The sequence below is a fragment of the Eptatretus burgeri genome, chromosome 4 (assembly GCF_056783735.1).
Source record: "Eptatretus burgeri isolate ZD-2024b chromosome 4, Ebu_testis_v1, whole genome shotgun sequence".
NCBI classification, from domain to species: domain Eukaryota; kingdom Metazoa; phylum Chordata; class Myxini; order Myxiniformes; family Myxinidae; genus Eptatretus; species Eptatretus burgeri.
Window position 1 is genome coordinate 99,895,045 of NC_140964.1, and position 12,121 is coordinate 99,907,165.

General features: G+C 43.5%; 1 protein-coding gene across 5 annotated transcripts in view; it reads left to right on the top strand.

Moving 5' to 3' along the window:
• The window catches only part of SVOP (SV2 related protein), a 107,387-nt gene extending 101,369 nt beyond the window's left edge, over positions 1-6,018 (top strand). For all 5 annotated transcript variants that reach the window (XM_085879433.1, XM_085879434.1, XM_085879431.1 and 2 more), the window contains 5 exons: positions 197-304; positions 4,000-4,111; positions 4,259-4,340; positions 4,428-4,517; positions 4,665-6,018. In XM_085879433.1, the coding sequence (XP_085735559.1) occupies positions 197-304; positions 4,000-4,111; positions 4,259-4,340; positions 4,428-4,517; positions 4,665-4,883 (611 nt within the window). In that variant the 3' untranslated portion in view covers positions 4,884-6,018. The remainder of the gene's footprint in view (positions 1-196; positions 305-3,999; positions 4,112-4,258; positions 4,341-4,427; positions 4,518-4,664) is intronic.
• Positions 6,019-12,121: the final 6,103 nt, after the last annotated feature.

Here is a 12,121-nt window from a genome sequence, read left to right on the forward strand (position 1 = left end):
GAAAGAAAGGGACAGTAGGGAACAGCCCACTTGTTGTTGATTGTAAGCCCCTCAGCCAATGATGCTACCCCACAGCCTTGTGCTTCTTATGGACAAAGAAGAATTACGTAGACTTTGATACGCTGTGGCAGTGAGAGATGACGGTAGAGATAGCTATATGAGTGTAATCGGTGAGACAAAGGTTTCTGTTTTGCAGAACGGGGAGTTCATAGTCGGCCTGAAATTGAATGTAGCCTTCAATGCCAGGTTCTGACCAGAGCAGACTACATATCCCTCCTATGGACAACTCTGGCTGAGTTTCCAGGTAAGTGTGACCGATGCTTAATTTCCTGCTCTTCCAGTCAAATTATGACTGATGTACATTGTGCAAATTTTACTGATCAATGATCATGCTGTATTGTTACATGTATGGTAAAAGGTGGTGTATAAATGCCATGAGTCACTGTGCATGTTCAAGCTGTGTGCCCCACTTTGGTGGGACGGGGCTGCATGCTGATGAGTGAAGCTGCCAGAAAATCATTCAAAGCACCAAATCATCCCGGAAGCCTTCATCAATGCATCTCCCTCCCTTTTACGATTATATTCCCATCCCCTGATGCAAACCCACTCTCCACTCTCACCAATACCAAGATGATGATGATGTTGTTTTGCAAGGTGTGGCTCACAGAAGAACAAGGTAAATTGACAGTGGGGCAACAATGGGATAAACAGGAAAAGGATAAACAGTGGGGATATCTTTAAATTTAACAGATAAAACTATGGGATAAACAGTGGGGAAACAATGGGATAAACATGAAAGGAAAGGAAGGAGATATATATATATATATATATATATATATATATATATATATATATATATATATATATATATATATATAAATATATATACATATATATATATATTGAGAGAGATAGATGTGTAAGAGAGAAAATAAAAGCAAAAGATAACACTAAAATTGGAAAATAAGAGGGTTGTGTTGGAAGGGTTAATGAGGGGTAATAAAGATCATGAGCCCCACAGAGCTCGATTTTTCATTTTCGTCCCAAGGTCGAGGTCACAAGGTTACGAACTGAGAAAATTGCGAATTTTGACATAAACATCCATCTCCTCCAAGGGGGTTGTCGAATCTGGCAGTGGTTTCGGTATTTGGTTAGCCCAATGGCACCTGCATAGTCCCACGGAGCTCGATTTTTCATTTTCGTCCCAAGGTCAAGGTCACAAGGTTACGAACTTAGAAAATTGCGAATTTTGTCATAAAAATCATACGACCACCCAAACTTTGAGAGCTGAGATGACAATATTTTTTTATGCATAATCTTGAGGTCATTCCCCACCTAAAGTCTTGAAACCATTTTACTCTATTTCGAACACCTTGCCCGTGGCGTCCCCTTCAAGTTTGTTTTTACGCTGATTTCATCAAAGTTTGGATAATCTGATGAGTGCGAAATGCCATATAGCCTATATGACGTTATATTGTTCCTAGAATGTTCCAGAGGAATATTTGCACCAAAGGTCATAATCCTTGACCTTTGACCTTTAATGTTCACAAAGGTCAAATTTTCAAATGTGTGGGAATCGAACCAGGTTTTCGACCTTCTTCGACGAATTAACTCCAATAAGCTAAAGCACGCATCCTGTTTCCTTATTTTAATATCCACAACATTGTTTTGTGACCTTTAAAGGTTGTGCAAAGGGCAAATTTTGAAAGTTGTTGAACGAAACCGGGTTTTCGCCATTTTACAGCTAATAACCTGTCACTCGTACCACATCATGTTGATCATTTTTATAACTTGGTCAAACATTATCACATTGTCTCATCCTTGACTTCTGAAACAATCTACATTGTCAAATACCGCTCGTGAACCATCGTCGTCTTCAGACTTGTAATGACGATAATTTTGATAGCATTTCCTGCATGAACCCAGATGCAATAGCTGACTTGATTTCTCACCCATTATCTCAGCATCAAGTGAAAAGATGTGGCTCTATATGAGCAATAATGATTTATCTTAAGTTCACTCATTTTTGATATTTTTGGGTCAGGGAAAGGAAATAGCTCTATATTTCTCTAAATGCCATAAAATCCAACATTATTTGCTTTCTTGAAAATTAGAAATGTGTAGTTAGCAGCTCTGAAAGCATCGTTAAATTTGTGGCTCATCCATATGTATTACTGTCAAATTATATTTAAAAAGTGAACAAAACAGACGTGTTTTCAAAGTAATTTTGTGTTTAATATTAACTTTACATACCATAGCTAATTCAAATCTCACCTGGTTGAGCAACAATGCAATAACTACGATCATAACAACATGCTTACACAATTAGTAATGGCTAGTAATGAATCTGGCCTATGTGAGTTGACAAGAACAAAAAAAAATTGTGATTTTTTTTTTTAACCCTTTGAACCCCAGTGGTCGTATTACCAGCCGTTATTCAAACCTCCATATTCCCAAATGGCCGGTTTAGCAGCCTATTTTCAAACCTCCATACACCCGAGTGGCCGGTTTACCATCCACTATTCAAACCTCCATACACCCGAGTGGCCGGTTTACCAGCCGCTTTTCAAACCTCCATACACCCGAGTGGCCGGTTTACCAGCCGCTATTCAAACCTCCATACACCCGAGTGGCCGGTTTACCAGCCACTATTCACATCTCCATACACCCGAGTGGCCGGTTTACCAGCCACGATTCAAACCTCCATACACCCGAGTGGCCGGTTTACCAGCCGCTATTCAAACCTCCATACACCCGAGTGGCCGGTTTACCAGCCACTATTCACATCTCCATACACCCGAGTGGCCGGTTTACCAGCCACGATTCAAACCTCCATACACCCGAGTGGCCGGTTTACCAGCCGCTATTCAAACCTCCATACACCCGAGTGGCCGGTTTACCAGCCGCTTTTCAAACCTCCATCCACCCTAGTGGCCGGTTTACCAGCCACTATTCACATCTCCATACACCCGAGTGGCTGGTTTACCAGCCACGATTCAAACCTCCATACACCCGAGTGGCCAGTTTACCAGCCACTATTCAAACCTCCATACACCTGAGTGGCCGGTTTACCGGCCCCTTTTCAAACCCGAGTGGCCCGTTTACCAGCCGCTTTTCAAACCTCCGTACACCCGAGTGGCCGGTTTACCAGCCACTATTCAAACCTCCATACACCTGAGTGGCCGGTTTACCAGCCACTATTCAAACCTCCATATACCCTAGTGGCCGGTTTACCAGCCACTATTCAAACCTCCATACACCCGAGTGGCCGGTTTACCAGCCACTATTCAAACCTCCATACACCTGAGTGGCCGGTTTACCGGCCCCTTTTCAAACCCGAGTGGCCGGTTTACCAGCCACTATTCAAACCTCCATACACCCTCGTGGCCGGCTTACCGGCCCCTTTTCAAACCCGAGTGGCCAGTTTACCAGCCGCTTTTCAAACCTCCATATACAGAATCTGAGCAGCCGGATTTTTTTTTCTCCAAGGAGAGGTTGAAAGGGTTAAGATTTGCACCTCTGCTGCCAACCCTCCTAATAGCAAATTGGCTGTATAATTTTACTGTAACCACAATTAAACTGCACATCAGGGTTAGAAATGTTCCAGATACATCCACCCAAGTAGCCTGAAGTGACAAATCAACTGTGTCGCGGGTGTTGAACAAAACCCATAATCTCGGACTCTTTTGAAAAGTGTCTTCGTTTCGTGTTGCTGCTCTTCCATGAACCTCAACAGCTGCATTAAAAAAAAAAAATCCATTTAAGGTTTCCTCTCGGTCAAGTTCAGTGGACATCACTTTGCCCAAGGACCCTGATTCATGTTACAGTTAAATGAAGAACGAAATGTATCTCATGCTCCCAACAAAACATTGATTAATCTCTCGTCTGTGCACATTTCAGGCATTAGTTCATTTGCCATTACTCCATCCTGGAGAATCCTAATTTGTATCATTCGATACCTGTATTGTATCTGAATGGAATGTTCATGCTGTTATTCAGGTATTCTGATAACCATCTGGGTGATCGATATAATAGGGAGGAGGAAAGTTCTCGGAGCATACTTCTTCCTCTTCGCATTCTTTGTGCTCTGCCTGTTGACATGCTTTGGCAGGTACACATCACACATCTTACACTATGTTCTCATGTACTGTAACCTGCCTCGAGCAGAAAAAGTATATATATATACATGTATATTTCTATATTGATCATCTTCCTCTGAATTATGAGGTTGTGTGATAGAAGATTTACATTCCATCAGGACTTCAATGACCATTTTCATCTTCATAGCAAGGGCAATTGTGTCCGGAGGGTTCCAGGTGGCTTACGTGTACACCCCAGAGGTAAGAAGTGTCTCGTTCTGTCCTCCATGGCAATATCTCTGGCCGATTTGAATCCCATTTTGTAACCCCCTGCATGACACTGTGCAGGTGTATCCAACCTCGATCCGTGCACTTGGTCTTGGCACTTGCAGTGGGGTGGCACGTCTGGGAGCACTGACGACACCTTTTATTGCTCAGGTAAAATTATTATCAGGTGGAAATTGTTTTCCCACGTGGAACATCTATGACTCGCTCAGTTTTGTAATCAATCTAAAAGAGTTGGAGCACATACAGATGTGTTGTTGTTTGTGCAAATACCTTCCTGATTTTGATTGTTGACCCAAGGTGATGCTTGCTTCTTCGTTTCACCTGGCCATCTCTGTGTATGCATTCCTCGCCGTGGTGGCTGGCTTTTGTGCCTTGTTCTTGCCTATTGAGACAAAGGGACGCGCAATGCAAGACATCGCCAGTCCTGGGTCAGGACAGGAAATGGAAGAGACGGGCGGGCAGGATGGTAGAGAGCAAGGGGAAGAGCCATCTTCCCCTCCAAGCCTAACCGAATAATGATTGTTGGGGGTATTGTTGAAAATGTGTGAAGGGGTTAAGGTGCTACTGTTACAATTCATGAGACATATTCCAAGTGTTTCTTTAAGTTATTTAATTGTCAGTTTTTCTCTTTTTTTTTTTCCTTCCTTCTTTTCTGTTTTACTTTGTTTACACAACATTGGGTTTTGAATTGGCCTTTGGGTCTTGCAAGTCCGTGCAATGTGTCAGTCGGTGTCATTTTCAGTCTTGAAGTGCAGAGCAATGATCTTGTCCTTCATCCACTCAGACAATTTGGTGAAATATAAAATGCTAAAAACCCCTTCTTATTTAGTTTTTAGAAAAGGCCAAATATATATATATATATATATATATATATATATATATATATATATATATATATATATATATATATATATATATATATATATATATATATATATATATCAGAGTTTATTGCAGGGAAGAAGGATTTGAAATCCTATGGGTGCTGAGTAGCTTTTTATGCCTCATCTGATGAAGTTGCCGGTGGCATTATGTCTTTGGGTTGTCCGTCCGTACGTCCGTCTGTTCATGCCAATTTTTTTCTGTTTTCTCTGCAACTACTTATCTGATTGACGCAAAATGCGACTACTCAATGTATAATGTTTTAATGATAATTATGATGTCGCTGGCCATGTGGTGTGGCAGCCATGTTGGAAAAAAGGAAAAACTTTGGACCTCTGTACCTCCAAAACTGCTCCATGGGAAAAATTGAAACTTGGCGCATGGCAAGTACTTCCCATTGGAAATAATCGTGACTTTTTTTTTGTACGATGTCATATGTGGCTTCGTGATGACGTCATGATTGCATGCGTCAAATGCTTTCTCCGATCGGTATGAAAACTTTTGAGGGTCATCTCGGGCTAAACTGTATGGGGGGAAAATATTGATGAGGTCATCGGTCACGTGGTTTGGCAGCCATATTTTTACCTCCACCGCAGGAGGTGAAGGAGGTTATGTTTTCATCCCTCTCTGTCCATTTGTCTATCTGTGTGCAATATATCTCAAAAAGTTGTGGACAGATCCGGATGAAATTTGGACAGGTTGGGTGTGTGACAGGGACGAACTGATTAGATTTTGGTGAACATCCGAATCCGGATCCGGCGACTAGAATTTTTAAAGTGATTCTTCATCATTGAGAGGTGGGGCCAAAAACGATATATATCACGATATCTCTAAAAGTTGTGGACAGATTAGGTATGTGACAAGGGTGAAATGATTCGATTTGGGTGAAGATCTGAATGTGCATCTGGATACGAGAATTATTTAATTTTTAATATGATTTTTCACCATCGAGAGATCGGGCCAAAAACTATATATATAGCAAGATATTTCAAAAATATATTGGGCTCGATTTGTTCTCGTGGATCACGCATTGCGGGGCAGAGTAGAGGGCAGAGGCGCTCTACCGAGTGCCCTTCTCGTTGCAACATAAAAGCCTTTAAAAATCTCCTTCTCTGAAATGACTGGACAGATCAAGTGGAAACTTTACAGGTACGATCGCTTATCCATGGGGAACATAAAGTTCTCTGACTATGATGTCATAGGTCACAACATTGTTTGGCAGCCATATTAGATTTACCCAAAAAACCTTCAAAAGTCATCTTCTCTAGAACAGCTGGACAGATCAAAAGGAAACTTCACACACATTCCCCAAGCCTTGGGAATACCAGAGTGTTCATGAATACTGAATAGGTCATGTGGTCAGGCAGCCATATTGGATTGAACAAAAATCTTGAAAACTAGTTCTCTTGAACCACTTCATCAATCGATGTGAAACATCACAATTATGATCTCATAGCCATGGGGAATATATGTTTTAAACTTCAACCTGATCAGACGCATGGTCTGGCAGCAATAATTATTTAATTTTTTTGATTCTGGTTTCAGGGATTTACATCAAGCTTGGTACAAGTATGTATAACGATGTAATAATGTGGGCGGAGGCATATCTGGCATTGTCGAGACGTCAAAGAGTACCCTTCTAATTTTCTTTATTTCAGTAATATCTAAACCTTTTTTACTTTCTTTTTTGTGTTTCTTCCTGAAATGACCACATAGGCTTGATTGAAATGGCTGCTGAAAAGTTATCCTGCAGAAATGCAGACTCTTTGGATGTGATGCATCTGCTTAGCTGTGCATTGTCCCATAAATGCATTTGCCTCATTGTGCAATAACGTCGTTGTTTAGCCGCTTTCAAGTCTCCATGCATTTCTATCCTGAGCTGTTCATGGATGTCATCGTGAAACTGTGGATAACTATAACTACACCATTTTGTATTAGCCACTGCACTGTGCAGTACGTGTCTTTAAAACAGGGTGTACATAGCGTGCAATTTTATGTGCCATTTTATGGTTTTTGGGGAGCTTAAAATTGAGACTAGATGGTGATGCTGGATTTGGAAGTGATGGTTCCCAAACATCTTTTGAGTGTGTCCTGTTCCATGCGGTTATAAATTGGAATGCAAACCTGTGTTTTTCATACCTCCCACGTTATTATGATTATCGGGGCTCTGGGGCAAAGCATTTCCGAGACGCTTCCACCAATAATTGCAAGTTTTCTGAGAAAATTCCCAGAAATCAACAAAAATACAGTTTTCTAGACAAAAAAAACAGCATAAACTGGTTTCTAAGACACTTTTGTTATTTTTTTTACGATATCCAGAGGATTAATTGAATAGTAACCAAAACTATCACACTTCTCTCCTTGAAGGTAACATTACCGTTTCCAAGATTTGTAAATTATCCACATAAATTAATAAATTCCCGTAATTTGCAAATTGCACATTGTATCTATCTATAATTCCAGCAATGTGTGTGTGTGTGTGTGTGTGTGTGTGTGTGTGTGTGTGTGTGTGTGTGTGTGTGTGTGTGTGTGTGTGTGTGTGTGTGTGTGTGTCTGTTTGTCTGCGACCGCCGTTTCTCGATGACCGCCGGTCCGATCTGATTGAAACTTGCCAGGAATATTGCTAGGGACCCGCTGATGTGCCTTTTCGAGGTTTAATATTAATCGGATAAGCAGTTCCCAAGTTACGGCCATTTATCTGTCGACCAATGACAAGACATGGTGCTATGACGTCACGAATGACGTCACAATTAATGTTTATGTATTTATTTATTTATTTTTTGCATGATTGACGGTCCGATCTAATTGAATCTTGCCAGGAATATTGCTGGGGACCCGCGGATGTGCCTTTTCGAGGTTTGATATTGTTGCGAATTCGCGCCTGCCAGCGTGCGAGCGGCCACGTAACTCAAATCACGGCACGCCGCCCACCGGACGGACAATTCTGTCGTGACCCTCTCGGACTAATGCCGGGAACTAGTCACGGGTGGGCCTTTTGGCCTCACCACGATCGTGCCAATCGGCCCCCCGCGTGGGATAGGGTTGTTCGCCAAATTCGACCTACCTAAGTACCCACACAGAGGGTAGACCGGGCGATCGCACCTCGCCGCAGGTCGACTCCGGACTCGGGCCACTTTAAGCGACCCGTTCCGTACTATCGGGATAACCGAGCGGTGTTATCGTCAACCTCGACGGTTCCGATTAATTATCGGGCGTATTTAGCCCACTACCAACCCTTTACGTGAAGTAAGATGGAGATTCAATGAAAGAAAAGACGAAGCGAAACGGGAAAAACAGTTCAACATAAGGCACATTTATTCCGCGGCACACGGATAGCACACATATACAATTACAACAATTATGCACCAAAAGCAATTGCAAAAGAAACACAACAATGCAGATCTACCACTGACTACGCGAGCACACGGCAACACTTACACAGTTTTACTTTACAGACGGCGCCGACAACACATATACTCAAAAGCAAAAGAAAAGGGCCACCCTCAACAACAAGGGGGCAGACGTGGTCTGTGGGCGCGAGACATGGGGCGGAGCCTACCCGTCTTGTGATGAGCCGCAAATGCCGCGGCGGTGCCCCGACTCTGCGCTCCTCCACGAGTTTCGTTGGCACTGCTTGGAATGGGGTGGGAACGAGGCCCCCTTTCCGCATTATCTCAGCGCGGGGGGGAAAAGGGGGGGATTTGTTGATGCTCTGGGGAAAGAGGACAGCTGGCTTGCTTGGGTCCCGCGACGAACGACTCCACTGCGACCTCGACTTCCCCTCTCTGCAGCTCCCCGACAGACTCCGAACCCCGATAGATTCCGACTCTCCTCCAGACCCGTCTTGACTGCTGCTGCCACACTCCGCCGCCGCCACACCTCTCCAACTCGCCCGAGCCCAAAAACTGACTGAATTCGTCCCGCGCTCGGTGCTTTATAGTACGGCAGGAAAACCCATATGCAAATTTCCGGATCAGGATGAGCTCGGGGGCGGAGCCACGCTCACCCATTGGACGGAGGAAAAGTGGGCTTGAACCTCCCCTGATCCTCGAATTTGCATATATCGATTCTACTCCGACACGCCTGGAGGCGGGGCCAAATCACCCCGCGCTTGCTGATAGGACAGAACAGAAGTGGGCGTGTATCATTCCTGATCCGACTTCCCCTCGGAAAGGCCGCTCTTTGTACCCGCGGCTCAGCGCGCACCCTGTACGAGGCCAGGACAGCCTGACGCTCGGCGTTCACAAGTGGTGCGGGAATGGCCACAGAAGGAGAGGCGAAGGTCGTGGAGGGTCTAATGTGGCGGTCCCTGGCCACGGTGACGCTTGGAATGGTGGTGATGCGATGTTTGCGAGAGCGAGTTGTGAAGGTAAAGGTCGTGGCTGTTGGTGTTGTTGTTGTTGTGCAGCGGAGTTGCGGTTGGTGGTTGTTGTGTGATGGAGGTTGAGACGTGGTTGGTTCAAAATAAAGATAGAACAGAAAAGCGGCTGTCTCAAAGGGTCGCAGCCCGAATGAATCACATTTATTCCCTCTAAACAACGGGTTTGGGGCTAACTACACATGTACTTACAGAGATATCTCACCTACGGGACCTGAATGGTGGTTTGCGAATTTCTTCAACCACAACAATATTAATCAGACGAGCGGTTCCCAAGTTACGTCCATTTATCTGTTGACCAATATCTGCGAGAGAGGGGGACGGGAGAGGGGAGGATGAGAGTGGGGGCGAGACTAGGGGGGAGCGAGGGGGGGCGAGAGAGATGGGGCAACACAATTCTTCTTCGTTTGATATGACGTCACAATTGACGCTGGGGACCTGAGTATGTTTCCCAAGTTATGGTCATTTATGATACAGTTGGTCCAATCTAATTGACATAATGCCCCAATCCAGTCGTCGTTTACGCACCTACGGGCCCGCCACTACGGGTCCATACCAGTAATTAACAATTACCCTTTCAGGTAAAATTGGTCAATTAATTGCTGTCACTCATTCAATTTGTTTGGTGATTCAGAACCCCATAATCATACAAGTCTAAAACCAGGATAACATTACTTATTTTTGATTGTGTTGGCCGGTTTTCCAGAACATTGTGGTTGTCAAGTTGCTCAGCAACTTCCTTGCCTGAGGCAGACATACTTCCTTATCATCATCATCATCATCATCATCATCATCATCATCATCATCATCATGACCTGTGGCTTCATCCTCTTCATCTTCTTCCTCTTTTTCTTATTCTTCTTCATCAACATCCTGCTCAACCTTTGAATATTCACCTCACAGGATATCAAACATGCATTCATCTGGATTTCTCTCAATTCTTGTATCTTTTTCATAATGTTATACCAATAAGATTTGGTTTTGTATTTGTAAAAGAGCTTTATATTTCATCAACTTTAGAACCCTATCATTTAATACGAGTAAATATCACTCATTGCCTCCCTGAGGAGGGAGGAAGGGGTGTAGAGAGGATGGAGAGGGGAGGGGAGGGGCAGAAAAAGAGAGAGATGAGGGGGTAAGGGGTAGGTGAGAGCAGGAATTTGGTCAGGATGCCGGGCATAGCTCCCACTACTCTTCATGAAGGGATCTTTTTATGTCCACCAACTAACTCCGGTTGATATGACATGCCCAGTTTAACATCCATCTGAGGGATGGCATGCACATAGATTGATTACCCTGCCTGTGAGACACTGGGATGACAGTTTATAGTTGGGTTGAGATTCAAACCGAGGCTAGACAGCTTAGAGAGTGTGCACATACCTCTCAGCCATCCTGCCGTACGTGGGGGATGATGATATATATATATATATATATATATATATATATATATATATATATATATATATATATATATATATATATATATATATATATATATATACACACACACACACACACACACACACACACACACACACACACACACACACACACACACACACACACACACACACACAGTTAAGGCTCGTGGAGGTAACACCAACATTAGGGTTGAGGAACAAGATGGAGGGAGGTTTGGAGAAATAAGGGATGTGGTGAACGATGAGGGCTTGGGGTGGACACACGGGGTGGACAAGATGTATGTCGAAGCAAACTCTCAGGAAGCAAAAACTGAAAATTTGGAAAGTTGTGGCCACTTTCACGTCTCAACACAAGTCTGGGGGAAGGTTAATGGGGGTAGTAAATGAATGGGTAAGCCACGTGTGGAAATGGTCTTGGATGTTATCGAGGCAGAGAGTTTGGAGTGTATCAAACGCTAGAGATATGCCCAGAGAGATGGCCCTGTTGTCTGACAATGAGAGACGCCATCCATTTTTGTCAGAACAGAAGCAGCGTGACCAGCTCTGAATCTGAACTTGTGTTCTGAGATGAGGCCTTTGGAGAAGAGGAAGGATTTGATGTCAACTGTGATGCTTGATTGCATGACCTTGTTGATGATTGGAAGTGAGTGAATAGGTCTGTAGTTAAGGGGATCAGCTTTTGCATCTTTTTACCTTCACCAACGAAGGTGGATATAGGTTGTTCTTCACCCTGTCTGTCTGTCTGTTTTCCCTTAAGCAGGATATCCAAAAAAGTTGTGAATTGATCTGGGTGAAATTTGGTGGAAAGGTTGGGTGAGTGACGAGGACAAAATTATTACATTTTGGTGAAAATCTGGATCATGATCCAGATACAATAATTTTTAAAGTGATTCTTCACCATTGAGTGATGGGGCTAAAGACGATATACAACGCAAAATCTCAAAAAGCTGTGGATGTATTCGGATGAAACTTGGTGAATGAATTGGTTATGTGTAAGTCTGGGGTTGGCTTAGTGGCTAGGGCGGCTGGCTTTGGATCTTAGGGTCCTGAATTAACACCAGGTGAGGTTGACT